Raw genomic sequence first — 26,107 nt, 5'->3', positions numbered from 1 at the left:
GTCTTATCGGCCTCGATAACTTAAAACTTCTACAAGCAAATCTTAATTTCCCAGCATCCACACTAACTACAGCACACTCAGTTCTCCCTATCTTTTATTATGAAACCAACAAAACACAATTTTATACAATTCAATTGGAACCCAGAACAATCACACAAGTAAGACTTCCAGTAAAACAAACAAAAGGCACCATACTTATACCAAAACAAGAAATACAAGGGGCAACTCTAAGAGAAACTCTCAGTGAAGCCTGCAATCAGCTAGCATGGACCGAAATAATCAACAATACTGATGAACCTATTCAAGTAGCACTCACCCATCCTGTTAGAAGCAATCCAATAGATCTTCATGAATATCACTTGTATACCTCGGACATCATTCCAATGAAAACAAAAACAAAAATAGATAGCGATCCTCTCATCAGAACAGATCATCTAAATCCAGAAGAAGAGATGCACATCAGACGTTTATGCAGAAAATTTGCAGATATATTCCATAATCCTGATGATACTTTAACATTTACAAATCAAATAAAACACCACATACGAACAACGGATGAAGTCCCAGTTTTCACAAAATCCTATCGATATCCACACGTACATCGAGAAGAGGTTCAAAAACAGATCACATCAATGCTGGACCAAGGCATCATCAGACCAAGTCAATCACCCTGGTCATCTCCAATTTGGGTCGTACCAAAAAAACCAGACGCCTCTGGAAAAATTAAATGGAGAATCGTAGTCGATTACAGAAAGATAAATGAGAAGACTATAGACGATAGGTATCCCATTCCAAATATCACGGACATCCTTGATAAACTCGGACGCTGTCAATACTTTTCCACCCTCGATCTAGCCAGTGGATTTCACCAAATAGAAATGGCAGGGGAAGATATACAGAAAACAGCATTTAACGTGGAAAATTGCCATTATGAATACCTTAGAATGCCTTTTGGTTTAAAGAATGCACCCTCTACATTTCAGAGAATAATGGACAATGTGCTTAAAGGACTTATAGGAGAAATCTGCCTAGTATACATGGATGACATAATCGTATACTCAACCTCACTTCAGGAACACATGGTCAACCTTAAGAAAATCTTTGAAAGACTACGAAAAACTAGGTTCAAGATACAGATAGACAAATGCGAATTTTTAAAAAAGTTGAATTCTTGGGCCACGTCGTAACTCCTGAAGGAATAAAACCAAATCCAAGCAAAATTAAAGCCATCATAGACTATCCCATACCAAATACTACCAAGCAGATTAGAGGATTTCTAGGACTACTTGGATATTACAGAAAGTTCATTAAGGATTTCGCAAAAATAACAAAACCACTCACCTCATGTTTAAAAAGAGATGCCAAGATAGAACACACAGAACAATTCCTAAACTGTATCAAAATCTGCAAAAACCTGTTAACCAACGAACCACTTCTACAATATCCGGATTTTACGAAGCCTTTCAATCTCACCACAGATGCAAGCAACTTTGCTATAGGCGCTATCCTGTCACAAGGTCCTGTAGGACAAGACAAACCCATTGCATATGCATCAAGAACACTGAACGAGACCGAGCTTAAATATTCTACCATCGAAAAGGAAATGCTTGCAATCGTATGGGCTACTAAATATTTTCGACCTTATTTATTTGGAAGGAAGTTTAAAATTCTCTCCGATCATCGACCACTTCAATGGCTATTCTCTTTAAAAGATCCGAACTCGAAACTTGTTAGATGGAGACTAAAACTCGAAGAATTCGATTATGAAGTCATATACAAAAAAGGAAAATCCAATACGAACGCTGATGCATTATCCCGTGTCAAAATCCACACTAAAGAAGTAAATACCATTGACGAACATGTAGAAGAAATAATCAGTCTATTATCCAGAAAAAAAGATGACAACATATCTATGATCAACCATCCAAACTCAGTATGTGATCCAGATGAAGAAGATCCTATGGTTAACTTAGACGAAATTATCAAAGAAAAACAAACATCCGGCCTAACTGCAGAAGAAATGAAAGTAATAGACGAACTTCTACAAGAAGAAAACCAAAAGATTGACAGTCAGCCAACAAAATCGCTATACCAACAAGAACAACACAGATGGTACCCAACATTCTACAGAGGAAAACCCAATACTCGGAATTCCAATCAGCGAAAGACCATTGAACTGTTACAACAACCAAATCATATTCAAATTGGTAAATTACAATCCTGTAAAACCTATAACAGAACAGTGCTTCCTAACAAAGAAAAGAATGCACGTCCAACTAGATAAAAACGACCTGAAAAACGATATTTTTAATTTCTTCAAGAACTACGTCGATACAAAAAAGAAATATGCCATCCTATTCGAAACTGATGAACTCTACCAGTCTGTCTGCAACATACTTCGAGAAACATTCAAGAATTCTTCATTTGATCTTGTAAAATGTAACAATTTACTTGAAGATATAAGCAGTCCAGAAAGACAGAAAACCATCGTACAAGACTATCACCAAGGAAAGACAAATCATAGAGGAATTAATGAAACAGAAATTCAAATCAGGAAACATTATTACTGGCCAACGTTGAAAAAGGATATAGAAGATTATATTAATCTCTGCGATACTTGTCAAACAAACAAATACGACAGAAATCCAGAAAAACCGAAGTTTATGTTAACTCCAACACCAACGAAACCACTGGAAATTGTTCACATAGACACATTTCAAGCAGCAGGACAAAAATTCCTTACCATCATCGACGCATTTTCAAAATACGGTCAAGCGTACCCAATAGAAGGATCAAACGCGATTAACATCTTAAACGCATTCCTGCTATTCATCACCCACCATGGACTACCACATATGATAATTTCTGATAGTGGAACTGAATTTAAAAATGGACTTGTTCAAGAATTCGTGCACACTCACAAGATCTTAATCCACTACACAACACCTGATAACCCGCAATCCAATGGAATGATCGAACGCTTTCACTCCACAATCATCGAGCATCTTCGAATATTAAAAGAAAAAAAGAAAACACTTAACATAAAAGACCAGATGCTATACGCCATTATGGCATACAACAATTCTATTTACTTAGCTATCAAACAGAAGCCCATCAACGTCCTTAATGGTCACATAGATGCTCAAGGTCCATTCGATATTGACATTAATAGAACATTGATAAATAATTACACACAGGAGCACAGATTGAAAACAAAAGAGATGTATAAAGAAATAAATAAGAAATTGCAAGAGAGCAAACAGAAAAACATTCAAAAGATAAACGAAAAACGACACTCTCCGATAGCATATAAACCCAGCACGAAAATATACACTCGAAAAACAGTAAAACGAAACAAACTGCTCCCCAGATTTTCACCTAAAATAGTCCAAAACAACAATCCTGTTACTGTTGATACCCAAGATACTACGGTGCATAAGAAAAATATTAAACATCAACCACCAATAAAAACTAACCACAAAAATACTTTACAGATGTATCTCAGTAACAGCCCAAGAAGTGAAAATCCAGGACCTTCGAGACAATCCAGGGATCCTCCCAGTTAAGCTTGGAGAAGCCAGAATCCAAACCAGCACCCATGATTTCATCCACTATTTCCAATTGGAACCAATAGCACAGGAAATCGAAACATTGGCATATCAATATCAAACTACAACTACAGCTATAGAAAATGGACTAAGTCAGCCGTACTTCGACAGTCTACAGAACTTCGACAAAACATTGCAGTATCTTCTTAAAACAGCCCAAGAGAAACTCGACTCAGTTTATCCAGCAACCAGAAATAAAAGAGGTCTTATCAATGGATTAGGAAATATTATAAAATCCATCTCAGGAAACTTAGATCAAGAAGACGCAGAAAGATACGATGCAGCAATTCAGTCACTTGAACTCAATCAACAAAATATTATTAACAACATTAATAACCAATTAAGCCTTAATAAGAAAATAATGAACAACTATAACGAGACAGTGACACTACTAACCCACAATCAAGAGATAATAGCCGCAGAAACCAACAAAATCCGAACAGACTTAAACCAATTCGTCTTTGATTTCAACCATTACATGCAAGTTCGAAACGTTTTAGACCAGATGAATTTAGCCTTACAAACCATTATCCAAATATTAGATGACCTACAGACAGCAATCACATTCGCAAAAATCAAAACTCTTCATAATGGACTTATAAAACCAGACGAAATAAGATGGACCATCCAGAAAATGCTAGAACATCATCCAGCTTCTCAGCTACCATACCTCGAAGAAGAAGACCTGATGAGATATTACGAGATAGTAGAAGTAGATGGTTACTACTCCAACCACTCTCTAGTCTTTATCTTACATTTTCCCATTCTTTATTCCAAAGTATTCACATATTTTCATCTATATTCACTTCCAACCATAAATAACACAATAATTATTCCACCTGGACCATATTTAGCTTCTAACTCAGAACTTTTTCAATACATGGACCTACCATGCAGAAAGAGTGAACCAAAGAAATTCATTTGTCCAGAGAAGTTCCCGCAAGAAAATACAGAAACTGACGACTGCATCAATCAAATCCTAAAATTATCCAATGATGCCGCCCAATGTCAAAACGTGCCGATCACAATTAGCACAACAATTATCCAAAAAGTATCGGAAGCTCACTATATTGCTGTTTTCTCAAAAGCTACTAAAATCTCCACCCACTGTTCTACTTCCAAAATTGAAGTACTCAGAGGAACATTTCTAATAGAACTACCCCCAGGATGTGAGCTCAGAACCAACAACGAAGTTTACATCAACTCCAAAGCAACAATAAAAGAAGAACCGTTAACCCTGCCAAAAATAAAAATTTGTCTTCAAGGGGAAAATCCAACAGTAAAGCCTCTAAAATTAGATAGAATCCAGTTAGATGAACTACATAAACTCTCAACGGAAGAAGAAAGACTCCAACCCGTGTCTTTAAAAACAATGGACCATTACCATCTATGGACACCACCAATATATATCCCGGCAACAGCCCTTATCATTATTTTGGTTTACAAATTACGAGAGATATGGAAAAAGAAGACAACCGAAGAAGAAGATACAGCCGATCCAGAATCCATACCTTCAGTTTTGTTCATCCCTCACAAAACTTCCCAAGGGGATGGAGAAATTACGGTGCAGTAACCCCGGAGGTCAGCAAACCCAATCAACAGTTTTGTCAGCATTTAATTTTTATATAAAAGAAATAGTATTGTAATTAAATTCAGTTATTTTCAATCAATAAAGCAGTGCAGTATAGTTGTAAAAGTTAATACAGGGTCTTTTTAAAAAGTACCTTCGTGAGTTTAAACCTTTAAGTGGCGCGAAGTGTGTCAAATGTAGAGAAAACCACAATAGTCAAGACTGTAAAAAAAGCAAGGAGACTGATCCAAAATGCTGCGAGGAAGCGGATACCGCTAACTATAGAGGTTGCGCCAAGGCCCCCAAGAAGAAACAATCTGCTCCCAAACAGCAGAATAACAGGCAAATAAACAACCCCACGACAACAAAAGACGTCAGCTATGCACAGGCAGCACAAAAACCAAAAGAGGATTCCCCTAAAAACACCCAAAACCAAGGAATCCAAGATGCGGCGGCCCTCATCGCCAACTTCCATACAGATTTCAATAATAAAATGTTGGAATCCACAAGTATAATGAAAAGAGCCACAAAAGTAGTGTCGGCTATAGGACAAGGCAACCAACAATGCCAGTAAACCAGACGGAGGATTTACGAATAGGATCATGGAACTTAGGGGGATTAAACCAAAAAAGCAACATACTGGATGAGATTGCCAACAGATTAGAGCTACATATCGCAGCTCTCCAAGAAACAAAACTAACAGAAAAAAAAGACAAAGTTCCCAGGCAACAATATATACAGAAAATACTACAGAGCAAACTCAGGAGGAACGGCCATCATGGTTAGAAAAGGGTTAAAACACCAACATATCCTAACGCCAGATGGACTGGTCACGATGGAAGCCACGATTGTCCGGCTCATCGCAGAAAATAAATCGCTAAAAATAGTTTCAGCGTACGTAAGACCAAACGACCCTGTATTCGACGAAGATCTGAATCTCATCCTGACAAATGAGTCCACTAATAATAATAGGCGACCTGAATGCTAGATCTCCGAACTGGTTCGACAGGCTAACAAACCAAAACGGAAAAGGGCTGTGTGGACACATCGAACAAAAACCAAACACACTAATAGTAGAACCAACAGACCCAACCTGTTTCCATGGACAACTTCCCACTCATATAGATATTGCAATCCTACACAACATAGGCAAACAATATGAAATAAATTCTATAAACGAGGGCGATTCAACCCACAATCTAATCGTTCTTACAATAGATGCTATAGACATCAACCAAGTACAGCCCTATCAGAAAGATGACAAGTTGGCCTAACTATAAAACAATAGTGAGCGCGAACATCGGTGTGATACCCACAATAAAAAATATCACAGACCTCAAAGATTGTGTGGAAAATCTAGAAAATACAATAAATAATGCCATTGATTCCAGCTCCAAAACCAAAAACACCACTACCCAAAAAGGAAGATTCAGGGACATAAACACAGAACCTAAAAACCATATCAAAGAAAAAAACAGGAAAATTAGAAGAGCATACCGAACAAGAACTAGAGAGGACAAAAGCATTGCAAACGAATTAGACAGGGAAGTCAAAAAACAACTACAAAACCACAGAAATGAAGGGTGGGACAACTACATACAAGACCTGAATCCAAATAAATCAGCGTTCTGGAAGCTCACAAAAATTCTGCGAAAAGACAAAAAACCAATTCCACCTCTACACGGCGAAAACGGCATAGTATACACAGAAAACGATAAAGCACAAGTCATGAAAGATGAACTTGAAAAAGCGTGTAGAAATAACGAACACCATGACGAAGATCTCGACTTTACAGAAGAAGTTTAAAAATAAGAAAAGGCAGAATAGGCATAAATCACACCTCCCCTGACGAAATTAAAGAAATAATAAAAATAACAAATGCAAATATAGCTCCAACACCTGATAACATAACCAACAGATCTCTGAAAAATCTACCGGCTAAAGCAATAGTCCACATAACAAACATTATAAACAGCATACTTCGTCTAAGATACTTACCAGACAAATGGAAAGAGGCACATGTCATAATGATAGCCAAGCCAGGAAAAAATGGCACGTTCCCACAAAATTAAAGACCCATCAGCCTGCTCTCCTCGCTGAACAAAATACAGAAATTTTAGAAATACTAAAAAGATTAAATGAAGAAACTCAAACGCTGGGAATAATACCAGAAGTTCAATTCGGGTTCAGAAGCAAACACTCATGCGAGTTACAAGTGCTCAGATTAACTGAATATATAACAAAAGGCTTCAACGATCAAATGTATACAACAGCTGCCTTTCTCGACGTCAGTAAAGCCTTCGACAGAGTATGGCACCAGGGACTGCTATATAAAATGAACGAACAAGGGTACAGCGAGGCAATGACACGTCTCCTTGCGTCCTACCTAGCCAACAGCCTCTATGCCTCTATACCTCTATGCAGACAACACGGCTATAGCAGTCAGCTAAAGAAAACTCGACCACTGCAGCTAACTATCTGCAGAGAGCACTAGATAGATTCCAAAGCTGGTGTATAATGTGGAAAATCTCCCTAAACCCAGATAAGACACAGGCCGTCGTGTACAAACATCGCAGAAGTATACTAGAAAACGAAATAACAATAGATGATACCCCCATTGAATGGGTAAACGAGGCAAAATATCTTGGAATAATACTTGACAAAAACTAACATTCACCGGACATGTCAAGCAAACGGTGAACAAAACCAAAGCACTAAAAAAACAGCTCTCCACACTAATAGGCAGAAGAAGCAAATTACGTTTCAAAACAAAAATGCGAATAGTAAACAGCGTAATAATACCAACGCTAACATACGCCTCCGCTGCTTGGGGACACACCTACAAAAACAACAGGAAAAAAATCTACACGACACAAAACCAAATTATTAGGGAAGCAACAGATCTAACAAGGTATGTGCCCCTAGGAAATCTATATAGAGATTCCGGGCAGGAAAGAATATTAAGGAAAATGAATGAAAAAGCCTATGAAATATTTAACGGACTAAGAAACCACCCAAGCAGAGCAAAATTTGCCCTGTTCTAAGAGAGAAAATAGACTACTACGAAAATGTTAGAACGGTACACAGACGACCTAAACAACAAATAGCTGGATTCAGAGCAAACCAAGAATAGCCTCACATCAACGAAGTTTTAGACAGTGAGCAACAAAAAAAGAGGGGAAGTTGCTGCAGCCAATCAAGAGATGGCTGGTTGGATAAGTTTGGATGGCTGTAGCAACTGAGTCTCAGTCTGGCGAGACTAAAACGATAGTATATAAGAATAATATACACCGGGATGTGTAAGGGCAATATACAGCTGGGAATGCACACCCCAACACACGCACACATAGTAGTAGTTTAGATGTAGTAAAAATATAAAACCCAAAAAACATATACACGGAGTGTATATGTTTTTATATGTGAACATATAAAAGTTCGCACAAAAATTGGTTTGGAGCTAACAAAATTTAAGGATAGGAAATCGTGCTGCTAACTTGGCTAATTGGAATAATTATATGATTGTCGGAATTGAAAATCGAAATAAAATGTCTACAGAATAGATTATTCTAAATATTTTTGTAAAAAATAAAGTAGGTATTTCTTAATAAAAAGAAACGAAATGTGATAATAAATCATTATAAATATGTAAAAATAAAATGGAATGGAATAGAATGGAATAAAATAAGATTGAATCAAAAATTAACAACCAAAAACAGTCTAAATTTCAAAAACAAAAACCCATAAATAAATTCCAACTGAATTAAACTTCTTGAAAAAAACTAAACTGTAGCTCCCTATTTTACATCACTTCAAACTCACGTGGAATTCTCGACCAAAAGTAAATATGTAGATTCACGTTGCGTGGATGTAGCTTTCAGAATCTCACCGGTTAGGGTTACTGGTTAATACCAACTTAGAAGTCAAAAGTGACTATGGAGATATTTAATGACTTTTATGGATTTAAAGATCTGAAGATCTTAATAATTATAATTTGATTTTTTCTCAAATATTCGTTCTTCATACTGTTAACTTAAGTAAATTTTTAAACTCTTCGTAGGCTTACTATATAATCTCTACTAAAAATTTCATCACAACATTAAACTTCCTTACTGTTATTATTTGTCCTCGTTTATGTAAGCACAAGCTTGCCGTTTTGCTTTTGCTAGTAGTATTTTGCATGTATTTTGGTAGCTTTAGAATTGTGAAAATATTAAATAGTCTATAGATTATTTGATGGTTTTTACACATTTTTTCTTCATTTTAATTTTTTTAACTTTGACCGCTAATTATTGGCGTTTAACTTTGCAAATAATAATAAAAAAAAGTTATAATTATTGCCTAAATGAACGATGGTAAAGAACATCTGGAGTTTTCATTTGTAGGGAAAAGATATCTCTAATTTTTAGAGGCAAACAGCATCTAGTACAAGACATGATGATAATAATTTTTTTGTAATATCTGCGCAAAAAGTTATTATACCCTTATAATTTTTTCATTTTATTTTCAGTTTTACTCAACGTGGTATCTCGACCAGCCATGAATGAAGTTTACCTGATCATAATTTCCTATTTTATACTAGTTACTTTCGTTACTCTTGAGGTAAGTCATAAATATGAATATATTATGTATATATATATATATATATATATATATATATATATATATATATATATATATATATATATATATGTATATATATATATATATATATATATATATATATATATATATATATTGGTGTAATCTGCTTTATGATGTTTTATTATTAATTAACACTAATTTAATTAATCCAATTATTTAATTAATTAATTCACTAATTTATGCAGAGTCATACAAATCAATTACTATTAAAAATTCTCAGGGTGCCTTCTTAATTTTGCTTTAATCAGTTTACTTTATATATCTCTTCTAGTGGGTTCAGTATCTCCTAGTTGCTCATAATCGGCATAGAACAAGGAAACGGAACTAACATTAAAACAACATAAATATGCACACAAATTATTATTTATTTTCAATAAGCAATACGATGAATATTAATAAATAACTTTTGTGGGCAATTATCTTTCCCAACAAACTCCTATACTCTAAATTTAATTTTAATTACAAACTATCTATTGATCTTAGTTCGTATGCTTATATTTGATTTTATCTTTAGAATATCTTAAAGTTTTCTTTCATTCAAATTATTTGACTGACCTTTATTTTTTACACCAATGATGTCTCCTCTCGATCAAACCACAGTCCCTTCCTTGATTGATTATGTCCGGCTACCATCAAATCTTTCCCGTTCTCAGCATCGATCCAAACCGCATACCAGCAAACTACTCCTCCGAAAACACAAGCCCAAGCCTCTTTTGACCGGTACTCTTTATTCACAAATTCTCCTTTCTTTCTCAATTATATCTCGTGGACTATGCAGACTCAAAAGAGGTATTAATCTTCTCGATTTTGATCTGCTCTCAGCTTCCACCTAGCTTTCCAGCTTTAAATATTATATTTAAAACAAATAAACTACTTTCACTCAAATTACTTTTCAGAAACCATTAACAATTTTGCCTTTTTCAACAGAAATAAGCTTCCAAATTCTTGCTATCTCATATCTAAATCTAATTCTTATTTACTTTCGAAAAATGTCCACCGCAAAATACAATTACAAAGTTTATTCCTTAAATATATAATTATACAGGTTCCATTGTCCTTTCACTATTCACTCAGTCTTTCAAGGAAAAACTGTTCCGTCACGGAAACAATGTCTTCTCTTATTCTAACTATTACAAATAAGTACAGGGTTGTATTTTAACTTATATGCCCGCGGTATATTAAAATAATAAAAAAAACTCTTTATTCTATTTCTGATCGATAAACTGATCCATAACAAATCCCCGCCTTGTTTTGAGATACAAATTTTCTTTTTTTTAAGTGTAACCAAAAAAAATATTATTTTCTCTCAACACAAAATTTTTCTTTTGTAGTCATTTTATCCTATCCTAAATTTTTATTACTCCATCTTAAAATTTATACTCTTATTTTTATTCATGGTATTTGTACACATCCTGGATATTGTAAACTCCTCGTATCTTTTCTGATTCTACATGTCTAAGAACATAGCTGTTTATTCCATTTTCATTTTGTATGATGTATGGACCCTCGAAAATAGGCATTAGCTTTGCACACACGTCCCCCGTGAGATTTGATACTCGTAACGCCCTTACAAGCACCTTTTCTCCCTTCTGGAAAGTCACTGGTCTTCGTTTTCTATTCTGGATTTGCCTTTGGAGATATTTTTCATTACTGCGCTGCAGCCTCCTTCGAACAGTTTCTAATACTATTTGATACTCCGGTTCTTCCCATGGCCGTACTGGCATAATACCCTTCATGACATATTCCGGCGTCTCTTTTGTCACCGTACTTGGAGTGGTGTTCAAGTAGTTTTCGATTTCTGCCACTTTCCTATTCCATCGTCGATGTTGTCCAATGGCAGCAATGCGGAGGAATTTTGTAGTCTCTTGTATAAAACGTTCTGACGGATTACTTTTAGGATGTCGGATACTGACAAAATTTGTCCCTGTTCCCCTGTCTTGCAACTGTCTCTTGAATCGGTCACTCCGGAAATACGTAGCATTGTCTAAAAGAATTTTCCTTGGTGTTCCTACGGTGGCTATAAAATTGACTATCTTTCTCATAATTTCTTCCCCCTTTGTCGTACGGCATGTGTATAGCTTTACATATTTCGAAAAAATATCTACCATCACCAAAATATGTTTGTTCCTCTGCGTGGTCATTATCAGATCACTTAACATATCTATTGCTACAATGTCTAATTTTTGGTGGGATACAATATTTTTAGCCACATTTTCATTTCGGAAATTTCTGCTTTTATATTTTTGACATGTTTCACATCTTTGGGTAACTTCTTTTGCAATCCGGTAATCTTTTCGGCATATATAGTTTTCGCGCAAAACCAGCCAAACCTTCCTGCTGCCGATATGTCCATTGTCCTCGTGTAATTTCTGTATGATCCTTTCTGCCAATGTCTGTGTTATCACGTATAGTTCCTTTCCATCAATTCGTTTGAAAAATATACCGTTTTTCCTCTCCGCTCTTCTTTTTTCTCTTTCTTCCAGGTCTTCTTGATTTGTTCTAATTTCGTTTAACGAAAATACACCTTCCTCTTGTGTCAAAATGTTCAGTCCTACATGACAAGCAATTACTTCCTTTTTCCCCGAGTCTTCATCCCTTGTGAGAGCATCGGCTATAATGTTGTCTTTTCCTTTTATATATCGAAACTCAAAGTCATACTCCTGTAGTAACAAAATGCCTCTATGTATACGATTGTTAACCAGACGATTTTTCATTGTATGTAACAAAGCTGCATGATCAGTTTCGATTGTGAATTTTGCTCCCAACAGATAAAATCTTAATTTATTTACACAGAAAAGTACGCGCTAGCAAACTCTAGTTCAGTCACACTGTATTTTCTTTCGTGTGTTTTTGTCACCCGGGAAATAAAACAAATCGTCACTTCTTGATTGTTTTGTATTTGCGACAAAACTCCCGCAAATTTTTGTATGGATGCATCAGTTCGTAGTATGAAAGGCAAATTGTACATGGGATGATATATTTTCGTTCCTTTCGAGAATTCCTCTTTTAAAATTTGAAAAGCTTTCTCTTGTTCTTCTTTCCAATTCCATTTAACACCCTTCTTCAATAATTTGATCAGAGGAATTTCCTTCTGGCTTAAATCAGAAATTAGTTTTTTAAAATAGTTGATCGTCCCGAGAAAACCTCTCAATGTTTTTAAATTCGTTGGTCTTGTGTATTCATCGATGAGTTTTACCCGGCCCTCGGCTAAACTAACTGTTTGTGTATCCAATTTAAATCCCAAATATATCACTTCTTTTTGAAAAAATTGTTTTTTTGAAAAATTGAAAATTTTTTTTCAATATTCAGTTTTAATCCGGCCTTGTCCAATTCTCCCAAAATAATATTTATGTGTTCCAAATGAGTTGATGTATCTGGTGAAAAAATGAGTAAGTCGTCGATGTAGTGCACTATGAAATCTTCATATTTATTTAATATTGTATGGAGAGCTCTTACCAATGCTGCACACGCACTTTGTAATCCAAAAGGTACTACTTTAAATCGGTATACAATACCATCGATTGAGAAAGCGGTGTAATTTCTACATCTTTCTGCTAACGGTATTAACCAAAAACTATGTTTCAAATCAATTTTAGAAAACATGTGTGTTCCCGTAATTCTCCCAAAAATAGCTTCGATGTTGAGAGGTGATTCATATTGAGATACCGTGTGTTGATTTATATTCCGGGCATCCAAACAGAGCCTCAATTCTCCACTGCTTTTTTTTCACAATCACGATTGGGTTGATGTACGGCGAGTCACATCTCTCTATGATTTGATCTTCTAACATTTTGTTAATTTCTCCTTTTACCTCCTGTCGGTATTTATATGGGATCGGATAAGTTTTCGATCGAAAATTTCCTAAGTCTTTAACCTCAAATGAATGTTCATACTTTTTGGCTACTCTGTTTTCTTCATTTATTAAATCTTCATACTTTCTCAATATTACACGCAATTCCTTTTCCTTTTCTTCTCCACATATCAATTTTCTTTCTGTTTCCTCAATTTCTTTACACACATTTATTTTGTATTCTGCCTCCTCCATTTCGCAGACTTCTTCAAATACCACTGTTTCAATTGTACCTTTTTCGTCTTCTTTTGTTAATCTTTCTTCTTTTTCTTCTTCTGGGCTCATCTCTTCTTTTGAGAAAACCCACTTTTCACTTTCTTTTGCCAATCTCCTCTTTCTTCTCTGTCCTTGCTTCATTGCCAAATTCATTTCCACCGTTTGTTCTTTGTCTAAATCATTTTTCCGTTTCTCATTTTCCTTTTCCATTTCCTTACTGTCATGTTCTTCTTCTTTTTCCTCTGTGATTTTCATCGTGTTATTTTTAAAATCTATCACCACATGTTTTTCTGCCAATTCATCCACTCCTACGATCATATCATGCGACATGTTTGGCATCACAACACATTGTAGTGCATAAATTTTCTTATCCAATCGTACTTTTATTCGCATTCCTTCATTTATCGTTGCCAAAGTCCGTTTATTTGCGCCCACTAAATTTACCTTGGGAATTTTGTAAATCAAATTCGTTAAATTAACTTCCTCTATTAGTTTTCTGTTGATCAGTGTAATTTCCGATCCAGTATCAATCATAATTTTAATCGGTGTCTCGTTGATAAATCCATCTACAAATTTCAGATTTGTTCCACTTATTTTGTCCTTATTTTCTGCCAATTTAATAAATTCCTTCGGGTGACAAAAAATTCCTGTTTGTTTCTTTGTCTTTAGTGAGCGCCTTCGTGAAAAGACGCTTGCTGTTCTTGTTCGCTTCTACTTCTGTCGCTTTGTCTCTCATCCTCATATTCCTCTATATGTGTGTTATTGACCGCTCTTCTATTTTCTCTTGGTCTCTCGGACCCGTATCGGTTTCCGCGATTTTCCGGTTCATTCGTTCTATTATTATTTCGGTTTTCCCGATATGTGCGAGTATTGTTTCTATTCTGGTTCTCTCGATATCTGTTTTCGTTCCATTACCGATTTCTTTGTTCATAGTTTACTCTTCCTTTGTCTCTACTTTCGTTTTCCCTCCTCGGGACAAATTCTCTTCTTGTGTACTCTCTCCTAAAGTTTTGTCCTCTATCTCTATAGTCTTGATTTTCTCGTTGTCTATAATTTTCTTGCGTTTTCTCATTTTTCTTTCTCTTAATTTTGCTTCTCGTATTTGTAAGAATTGACATAAACTGTCAATATCTTTGTAGTTTTGTAGAGTTATGTGATCTTCTAAGGTATCTTCAAAATGTCTGGCTATTAGTTCCACTAGCTGTTCGGACGAATAGTTGTAATGTAAGTGTCTTGCCTTGTTGTATAGTTGTAGGGCATATGTTTTTTCTAATATACCTATACTATCCTGGTATCTCCCATTTTGTAATTTCTTGTTTATCTCTATCTGTTGTATTTTCCCCCAGAAATAATTCAGAAATTTTTGTTCAAATGTTTGCCAATTTTGCAATTCTTCTTCTTTGCTGTCAAACCATAAACTTGCCTCATCTTTAAGATGGTTCCTTATCGTTTCCTTTGCTGTTTCGAAATTACCGATATGTCGTACTTTCTTTTTTAAATTGTTAATGAAAATTACTGGGTGTAATTTTTTTACGTCCCCGCCAAACTGTATTTTTATGTCACCCGGACTTTGGATGAGTACTTCTCTCCTGTCTCCCGTCTCTCGTTGTTTTCTGATATCCTTAATTTGTTTTTCTATTTCTTTCTTGTCTTCTTGTAACGCCATTTCAAATTTTGTTTCTAACTGTTCTAATTCCTTTTTCTGTACAGTCTTAATATCTTTCATTTTAGTTTCTATTTCTTCTTTCTGCATCTCTAGTTTTCTCTCTGTTTCTTCTCTGACTTTTTCTAAACAGACTTTTACCTCATTTTCATATTTGTCCAAACAGTTCCTTCCTTGATTGATTATGTCCGGCTACCATCAAATCTTTCCCGTCCTCAGCATCGATCCAAACCGCATACCAGCAAACTACTCCTCCGAAAACACAAGCCCAAGCCTCTTTTGACCGGTACTCTTTATTCACAAATTCTCCTTTCTTTCTCAATTATATCTCGTGGACTATGCAGACTCAAAAGAGGTATTAATCTTCTCGATTTTGATCTGCTCTCAGCTTCCACCTTTTTCACTAACAAACGAAAACACTGGTACTCAGATTGACTACACGAAAAACACGTCTTCTCTTCTGGTCTGCCAGTAACATAATAATCTTTTCAATCTCCCCAGACAAACCTTCTCAACTCTCTCATTCCCCATCATTCCTTTTTAAACCAATCATAAGCATTCATCTTTCCCACTTATTTCCGATTTAGAAAATTTCCAACATAATATTTAAAACAAATAAACTACTTTCACTCAAATTACTTTTCAGAAACCATTAACAATTTTACCTTTTTCAACAGAAATAAGCTTCCAAATTCTTGTTATCTCATATCTAAATCTAATTCTTATTTACTTTCGAAAAATGTCCACCGCAAAATACAATTACAAAGTTTATTCCTTAAATATATAATTATACGGGTTCCATTGTCCTTTCACTAGTCACTCAGTCTTTCAAGGAAAAATTGTTCCGTCACGGAAACAATGTCTTCTCTTAATCTAACTATTACAAATAAGTACAGGGTTGTATTTTAACTTATATGCCCGCGGTATATTAAAATAATAAAAAAAACTCTTTATTCTATTTCTGATCGATAAACTGATCCATAACAATATATATATATATATATATATATATATATATATATATATATATATATATATATATATATATATATAAGTTATCGACCCATAAATTACGAACTAAGCTTTAATGAGATAATGACCCAAGTCCAGTGAACTGAAGAACGCTGATTAAGAAAACATATGTTCCGAATGTTATACTTTTAATATTATATTTCTTTCTGTATAAAAATCATATTGTTAGTTAGTTTAGATTCTGCTTTTATCGTAGTAAAACCTATTGTTACTATTTTGTGTTAAATAAATATTTTTTAAAAATATAGTTTTGGAAAACTCAAATATATTTGGCGCAGTCAGATTGGATGGTCAAACGGGCGTTAATGAATATAACTCTCGGTTCGTTTCTACGATTTTTTGACCATTTGAACCATATTCGCGAAGTGAATTCCAGTTGGGCGAATTGAGTAACCTGACGAGAAGATTCGTACTTCTATATCGGAGGGACTTTCAAGTGAATATTGTGAGTGTCTCTAGATCCAGTTCCAAAGCAAGGTATTTCATGGACAAGATCGCTACATTACTGTAAGTGAATTAATGTCATATAGAGAGCCTAATTTAACACTAGATACTGATTATTCGGAGAGTAGTAACTCAGATACAGATTCTGACTCAATTTTAACTAATTTACATTTTAATAGTAATAATAAAATAATTTCAGAAATATTAAAATTAAATAATAAATTTAAAATGGCAGTTCCACAATTAAAGAAAGAATACTTAGATATGATTCCAGATTTTGATGGAAATCATACATTACTTCCTAGATTTTTAGAAATTTGCGAAAAACTTGTAAATAAATTTTATAATGCTGCGGATGTAAATGATTTTCAAAATGAATATTTGATGTCAAGTATAATAGCAAAAATAAAAGGCGAAGCCCTAATTAATATTTCTTCTTGTATTCTTAGAACTTGGCAGGATTTAAAAGATGCTTTGATAAATTCCTATTCAGATAAAAGAGATATTTATACTTTAAGCATAAAATTTCAGATTTAAAACAAGGCAATGAATCCCCATTCGATTTTTATAACCGAATTCAACACCTATTAAATCATCAAATATCTGTTTTGTCTACAAAAACTGAACATATGGTTGAGATTAATATTCTCGGTAGCTTTTTCCGAAATTTAGCATTAAGAGTACTGTTACGTGGGTTAAAAGAACCTCTTGGAACCCTAATGCGTACAAAGAATCCTCCAGATTTAAATTCTGCATTAGGCATTCTGACAAACGATTTTCAAATATATCTCGAACAAAATAATTCTTCTCACAGTAAAAATCCCAAATTTTATCAAAATAATAATTATTCATCCAGGCCAAAATCCAATTTCCGACAAAACCAACAAATTATACATCAACTTCAAATTCAATACACACAAAGGAATCAATTTTCAACACAGAAAAACCCTATACATCCTCCGAATTCTCAATATATGAGACAATCTTCTTTCCAAAATAATCCTAGTACAAGCAAAAATTTAAATTTTAATGGAAACAATGATGCTTTCAAGCCAAATCCGAATAGAAAATTCCCAAACCCTACTCCAATGAGTACAACAACTAATAATACCTACAGACCAACGCAAAACTTCCAAAATAGGACTCATTTCCGTAACCCCAATAATTTTGCAAGCCAAAATAAAAATATTATCGCGGAAGAACTTTATAATATAGATAATATAGATTGTCCTGAAAGTTCATCCCAAGACCATTTTTTAGAGGAGCTAGCATCGGAAGAAAACCACAGCATGTAGAATTATTAAACTTAACTAACAAAGAATGCGAATTGCCGTACACAATTTTCCCTGAACATAATTTAAAAGTTTTAATAGATACCGGGAGCACTAAATCTTTTATTACACCAAAAATAGGTGACAAATATTTTAAAAATTTAATATACAAAAAACCATTTCAAATTTCTACTGCTCTTGGAACAACCAAGGAAAATTTCTGTACCGTAATTCCTTCTTCGTCTATATTTAGGCATAAAAAGCCGCTAAAATTAAATTATCATATACTTAAGTTTCACGATTATTTCGATTGCTTATTAGGATTAGATAATTTAAAATTATTACAAGCAAATATTGATTTAGTAAATAATTTACTAAAAACACCTACTTGCTCAATTAAAATTTTCTATTATAGACCGGTTGCTGGCAGCACGAATTGTATAGTAGTGTCTCCACGTTCCGAACATGTAATTAGGTTAAACATAAAAAATATAGAAAATGGTGACGTAATTGTACCTTATACAAAATTAGGAAAATTAGAAATTCCCCAATGTATTACAAGAGTTGTTAATAATGAAGCCCTATGCACTATTACGAACTCATCAGAGTCCCATTTTAAAGTTGATTTAAGTTCACCAATAGAAGTTGAAAAGTTCGATGAATACGAACAAATAAATCATCCCAATCTTAATTCTATATATACCGAAAAATTTAAATTTGATATTTCGAAAATTCGTACCGAACATATGAATACCGAAGAGCGGAATTCCATTTTAAAACTAATAAGAGAATATTCGGACATTTTTCATATTGAGGGCAACCAATTGTCTTTCACTAATAAAATAAAACATAATATAAAAACTTCTAACGAGATTCCAATATATTCTAAATCATACAGATATCCGGAAATATATCGTAAAGAAGTCCAAAATCAAATTCAAGGCATGTTAGACCAAAATATCATCAGACCGTCTAATTCTCCATGGTCCTCACCGATTTGGGTGGTTCCTAAAAAACTCGATGCCTCCAACAAACCTAAATTTCGCGTTGTAGTTGACTACCGACGTTTAAATGCTATCACTTTAGGAGATAGATATCCACTTTCAAATATTACTGATCTCTTGGACAAATTAGGGCGTTGTCAGTACTTTACCACGCTAGACTTAGCATCTGGGTTTCACCAGATAGAAATGGCAGAAGAAGACATCCCAAAAACCGCTTTCAACACCGAAAACGGGCATTATGAATTTTTAAGAATGCCATTTGGCCTTAGAAATGCCCCAGCTACATTCCAGAGGGTAATGGATAACATATTGAGAGGCATACAAAATGAAAAATGCCTTGTCTACCTAGATGATATCATAATATTTCGTACTAGCCTCCAAGAACATCTCATAAATTTAAAAGAAGTATTCCAGAGACTATGTGAATCCAACTTTAAGATACAGTTGGACAAATCTGAATTTTTAAAAAAAAAGTGGCCTACTTAGGTCATATTGTCACTCCAGACGGAGTAAAGCCAAACCCAGAAAAAACAAAGGCTATAAAATACTTCCCAATACCTGCTACAACGAAACAATTAAAAGGATTCCTAGGACTATTGGGATATTATCGAAAATTTATTAAAGATTTTTCAAAAATTACAAAACCTTTAACAATGCGACTGAAAAAGAATAACGAAATAAACATTAAAGACGCAGATTATGTTGAATGCTTTAATATTTGTAAAGATCTTCTTACAAATGAACCTATTTTACAGTACCCTGACTTTACGAAACCATTTAATCTGACAACAGATGCAAGTAACTTTGCAATAGGTGCAGTTTTAAGTCAAGGAAAAATAGGTTCTGATCTACCAATTGCTTATGCGAGTAGAACATTGAATGATTCAGAAATAAACTACTCTACGATCGAAAAGGAACTTCTCGCTATAGTTTGGACTATTAAATATTTCCGCCCATACATTTTTCGTCGTCGTGTGACTCTCGTGACAGATCACAAGCCTCTTCAATGGCTATTTTCGTTAAAAGATCCTAGCTCAAAATTAGTTCGCTGGAGACTAAAACTCGAAGAATATGACTATGAGATTGTTTATAACAAAGGTGCTCTAAACACAAATAGTGATTGTCTATCAAGAATACGATTAAATGCAAATGAAACTCAAGACATAGAACCCGAAACACCTCCAAATTTCTTCGACTATATAGAAAATTTTGATGAAACATTATTAGGAACCCCAAATAATGTAGATTCAGAGTCTTTGATTGTTGAACCCGATGAAATAATAAATGATCAAGATGCCAATGATGAAGATTCCCATGATAGCGACGGTGTTACAATCCATACAAACAAAGAAAATCCTATTACAGGTATACCTATATCAGAAAGCTCGGTAAACACTGGAATGAATCAAATTATCATTTCTCAAGTTAATTACGAACCAGCAGCACCATCTATTATAAAACTTTATGATAAAAAACAAAGAATTCTTGTACAATTTTCAAAAAATGACACTGAACGCGACATAGTTAAATTTGTAAAAGAATATATAGTACCTAAAGTTAAATATCATTTGTACTTCGAAGATCCTATATATGAAATATTTAGTAACGTCATACAAAAATATTTCAAATCTTCGCAATTATCTCTTATTAAATGCACCAAGAAGCTAATTGATATCCCACCAAATGAAATTGAGGAAATAATAAAAAATTATCACGAAGGAAAACAAAACCATAGAGGATTAGATGAAACAGAAAGTAGAATAAAGTCCTTATATTATTGGCCGAATCAAAGAGCATCTATCCAAACCTTCATAAATGATTGTGAAATTTGCCAATTAACAAAGTACGACAGGAAACCTGTCAAACCCATGTTCAATATAACACCTACTGCAACTAAACCCTTCCAAATTGTACACCTAGATTCAATTACGTTGGAAAATACAAAATTTTTAACTATAATAGATTCTTTTTCTAAATATGGTCAACTATACAAAATAAATTCAGCTCAAGGCATTGAAGTAGCGAATGCATTAATCCGATATTTTACTCATCACTGCATACCAGAACAAATAATATCTGATAATGGAACTGAATTAAAAAATTCAGTTGTCAAAGAACTGTTAGAGTCACACAAGATAAAAGTACATTTTATAAGCTCTCAACATCAAGAGTCTAATGGAATTGCCGAGAGATTTCATTCTACGATCATTGAACACGTTAGACTACTAAATAATCAAAAAGAATATAAAAATGGCCATATTGAACATAAAATAAATTATGCCTTACTAGCCTATAATAATAGCATCCATTCAGTAACAAAAATGAAACCATACGAGCTGATTACGGGACATATAGATAATAATTCTCCTTTTGATATCAATATCGAGCAACAAGTTTTAAATAATTATATTTCAAACCATAAAGAAAAGCTGAAAATACTTTATTCTAATATCAATAAATCTTCACAAAACGTAAAAGAAAAAGTAATCTCAAAAGCTAACGAAAAACGAGAAGAATTGCCTGAAACAATCCCCACTAAAATATTTGTGCGTAACAGACAATTCCAAGGTAAAACAAAAAATAAATACAATGCTGAAGAAATAAGCAAAATTAATAAAAAAAGGAAAACCGCGAAAATAGTTACTCGGCATAAAAATACTGCCGAAAATATCCACTTTTCTAACGTCAAACGACCTAAAAGAAAACCTTACAAATTTTCAGGTTCCTCGCAACCGGATGCGCAGCAATCCAAATAAAAGATGTTACCCATAATCTAGGCATACTACCAATCAAATTGGGACCTGCAAAACTTCAAAAATCTAGCCACACATTTGTCCATTACTACAATTTAAATCCGCTTTTAGAAGAATATAATAGCTTAAATATACAGTATGATCACCTGAAAAATAATCTTTCTAATTGTAAATTTTTCAATAACGAAACAAAAAATTATGTTAATCTAGCACAGTACGTCAAAAATAACATTGAGGAACAATAAACATACATACAAAATTGCAAAGAAATAAAAGAGGTATAATCAATGGGTTCGGTTCAATTATTAAAGCTGAAACAGGAAATCTAGATGCTGAAGATGGCGAAAAAATTAACTCAATACTAGAACACTTAAAGACGAATGAAGCAAACTTGCAAAGCCAAATCAATAACCAGTATTCGCTAAGTCACGAAATTATCAATAATTTTAATGAAACAATTCAAAACATACAAGAAAATGAAATTAATTTAAAATCAAAAATTTTGGCAATAAAAAATATGGTAGACTTCCAAACAAATCTTGAAAACGTCAACTATTTAAAAGACATGTTTAACGAAATTATAATAACATACAACCTAATACTCAATACAATGGAAAATGTCCAAAATTCTATTACATTTTGTAAACTAAAAACATTACATCCTAGCATTATTAAGTCCAGTGAATTATATAACGAACTCCAAAAAATTTCATCACATTATAAAACACAACTACCCTTTGAAGTAAAATATGAAAACATTTTAGATTTCGAAGCTATTTTACAAATAACATGTAAAATAGAAAAGAACCAAATACAATATTTTCTTTCAATTCCTATTAATTATGAATCTAATTTCGACTTTTATAAATTATTACCAATCCCAACTAAAAGTAAGTCAGAATTTGTTATCATGTTACCAAACTCAAGATATTTATTAAAAAACGAAAAAATAACAATTCCTCTAAATGACATTTGTACTTATGGTAAGATCTTTCAATGTCCTGGTTATCTCCAAATCAACCACGAGCACTCATGTGAAGATGAAATTCTATTTCATGGCATCACACACTGCCAATACTTAAAAGCGAAAATTCCATTAAACCATATCGAAATTATCCCAGAAATTAACCAATATTTAGCTGTCTTTCCTAAAGAAGAAAAAATACTCATTAAATGTGCAGAAGAGACGCAAATAAAAATCCTAAACGGAATTTATCTCATAGAGCACACCATGTAAAATTATATTCCAGAATAAAGAGTTAACCTTTCAAGATGTCACATAAGGACAACTAATGATGATAAACATACCACAATTAAAAATCTCGACATTCTTAAAATAGCACCAATGGAAATAACGCTAAATTCATTAAAACTTAAAGATATTCCAAATCATGAATTAAGACCCATATTACAAACTACGCCTGTGTATCACATTCCAAGTATTTGGACAACTCTATTGTACATTGGAATAATTATAACAATTATTGTTCTATTTAAAAAGAAAATAGCGAAAACAAAGAAAAACAATTCTACAAAGAAGGAAGAAGAAGGGCCAACAATCGAACTTCCACAACAGGCTTCGTTCTAGGAGAGGAGGAGTTATCGACCCATAAATTACGAACTAAGCTTTAATGAGATAATGACCCAAGTCCAGTGAACTGAAGAACGCTGATTAAGAAAACATATGTTCCGAATGTTATACTTTTAATATTATATTTCTTTCTGTATAAAAATCATATTCTTAGTTAGTTTAGATTCTGCTTTTATCGTAGTAAAACCTATTGTTACTATTTTGTGTTTTTAAAAATATAGTTTTGGAAAACTCAAATATATTATATATATATATATATATATATATATATATATATATATATATATATATATATATATATATATATATATATATATATATATGTATATATAATTTAAAAACAACGCCCTTTAGGGTAAATACAGTAGTTTATACCATAATATGGGTATTTAATATCAAATATTATGTGATTAGGAGATACAGAATGCAAAACTATAACGTAAAAACGATAAAGATATATAAGTTAAATTTCTTATAAAATGCTGAAATAAACAAATACAAGGGACCTGTCCAAAACATAGGAATATAAATTGTGTTTACATTTTAGTTCCGAAAAATTGTCTTTTTTAATACAATCTATATCAAAATAAACTTAAACAAAAGCAATAAGTGATCGTATACAGTTCAGCTACGTTACGGAATACAACAGTGAGTTATTCTTATATTATATATCAAAAACATTTTAAAGCATACCGTTTGTAAGGTTAAGTGGAGACTGAAAGGCCTGTTATCAGAGTCATTTCTAATTCTATAACTGGTTTAATTAAGTACTAATGAGTTTAGCAAATGATATCAGATCGGACCTTAAAAATCTGTCTACAGGCATGACTGACGATCAACAATCTCAAAACAACACATCATACTCTTCTATGCTTAATAATACTTCAATTCAGTTTCCTTCTAAAAATCAAGTAATTTTATTTAATGCGCTACCTGATACTAAAATAGAAGAGTACTTAATAGCTTTTGGTGAAGTTGTTCATCCACGAAATATTTTATTTTCATCAGGACTTTCAAATAACAGAATATGTAACTATCTCTCCAGCGAAACCTTGGTTAAAAATTTTATGTCCAATCTAGCAGAAATAACAATAAAAAGCGAAAATCTAAAAGCATGAAGATTAATAACTCCGAACGAAAAACTGTCTATCTAATGTTTGCCCTTCTATTCCACACACTCTAATAGAAAATGGGTTAATTAAAATGGGTCTTAAATTAATATCCTCTTAAACCTTCCTTAGAATAGGTCAGCTCCCAGAATTTCAACACGTCTTTAGTTTTAGAAGGCAAATATATACTCCACCACTTATAGATATAGACCTACCTTCTTCTTTCTTAATTACGTATGAACAAACTTCGTATCGCATATTTTTAAGTTTAGATAAACCCTCATGCTTTATTTGTTCTGAAGCTAGTTTTTTGGGGCATTTTAAAGTATTTACTATTTAAATGGGAATAAGCCACAATTAAAGGTTAAAGTACGTTTATTGCCGTTTCAATTTCCCCTTCGGTAATTGTTCTCAAAATACAAATATTAATAAATTAAACGAATTTTGTTTTTTTTTGTTTAATTTACTAATTTTCATTCATACGTGCGATAAAATCGCATCCCACTTTCCATCATATTATCGCTGAACGTTTTAAAGAAAATTATATAAATAAAAAAATCACGAACTCCCCTTTTACGAGAGAATCAGAAGATATATCTCTCTCTTTGTCTAAATACAATAAGCTCGAGACCCCGCATGCAACAATTATTCAACCATTTTACAACATCCTTGCTTCTTTCCCAGATCATTGTGGAAAGTTTCGAACGTAGAGTTGAGGTTCGAATCGGTTTGTAAATGCCCCTTTGTCCGCTTCTTGTCGATCAACGATGATAGGTATAATAAAAGTTGAAAAAGTGTTGATTTATTGACAGCTACTGGTAATTACACAATATGATGTTCGTTAGGTAACTACTTATGATTGACTGTACTCAAATGAACTCAAATCCCCAATTTATAATCTCACAAATATTTCATACCTAAGCACAGAGATTAATGCTTCCTATCATACCATACCAACAAACTTTGCTTACACTACAATTTAATCTACGCCTTAATTGCGACACTTAGGAAGTTCAATTAGAAAATATATTATTAGGCAATTTATTTAATTGTATGTTAATGAACTAATTATTAAAATATTATACGATATGGTTTTACAATGTCACTTATACACGGTGAAACTATAATCACAAGTTAAGAATAATGTGAGATTACAAATTAAGGGGTTAATTTGTGATTGAACACATTGTCATATCTATACAGATTCATCCAAAACTATTGATTGTGTGAGATCAGCAGATATAACTCCGAACATTGTAATACAATGTTTAAATTTTCTTCCAGTTGCAGTATTTACTCTGGTGAACTATACTCAATTCTGTAAGCCCTCATTTATATACTGTCATAATTACCGA

The 26,107-nt window shown here is 33.3% G+C and overlaps 1 protein-coding gene across 3 annotated transcripts in view; it reads left to right on the top strand.

Moving 5' to 3' along the window:
* Positions 1 to 26,107, top strand: part of LOC140451697 (adenylate cyclase type 6) — a 3,083,308-nt gene that overhangs the window by 1,384,324 nt on the left and 1,672,877 nt on the right. For all 3 annotated transcript variants that reach the window (XM_072545540.1, XM_072545547.1, XM_072545553.1), the window contains one exon: positions 9,686 to 9,777. In XM_072545540.1, the coding sequence (XP_072401641.1) occupies positions 9,686 to 9,777 (92 nt within the window). The remainder of the gene's footprint in view (positions 1 to 9,685; positions 9,778 to 26,107) is intronic.

This window comes from Diabrotica undecimpunctata, chromosome 1 (genome assembly GCF_040954645.1).
Source record: "Diabrotica undecimpunctata isolate CICGRU chromosome 1, icDiaUnde3, whole genome shotgun sequence".
Taxonomy (NCBI): Eukaryota; Metazoa; Arthropoda; class Insecta; order Coleoptera; family Chrysomelidae; genus Diabrotica; species Diabrotica undecimpunctata.
This window is presented reverse-complemented; position numbering and strand designations above follow the sequence as displayed.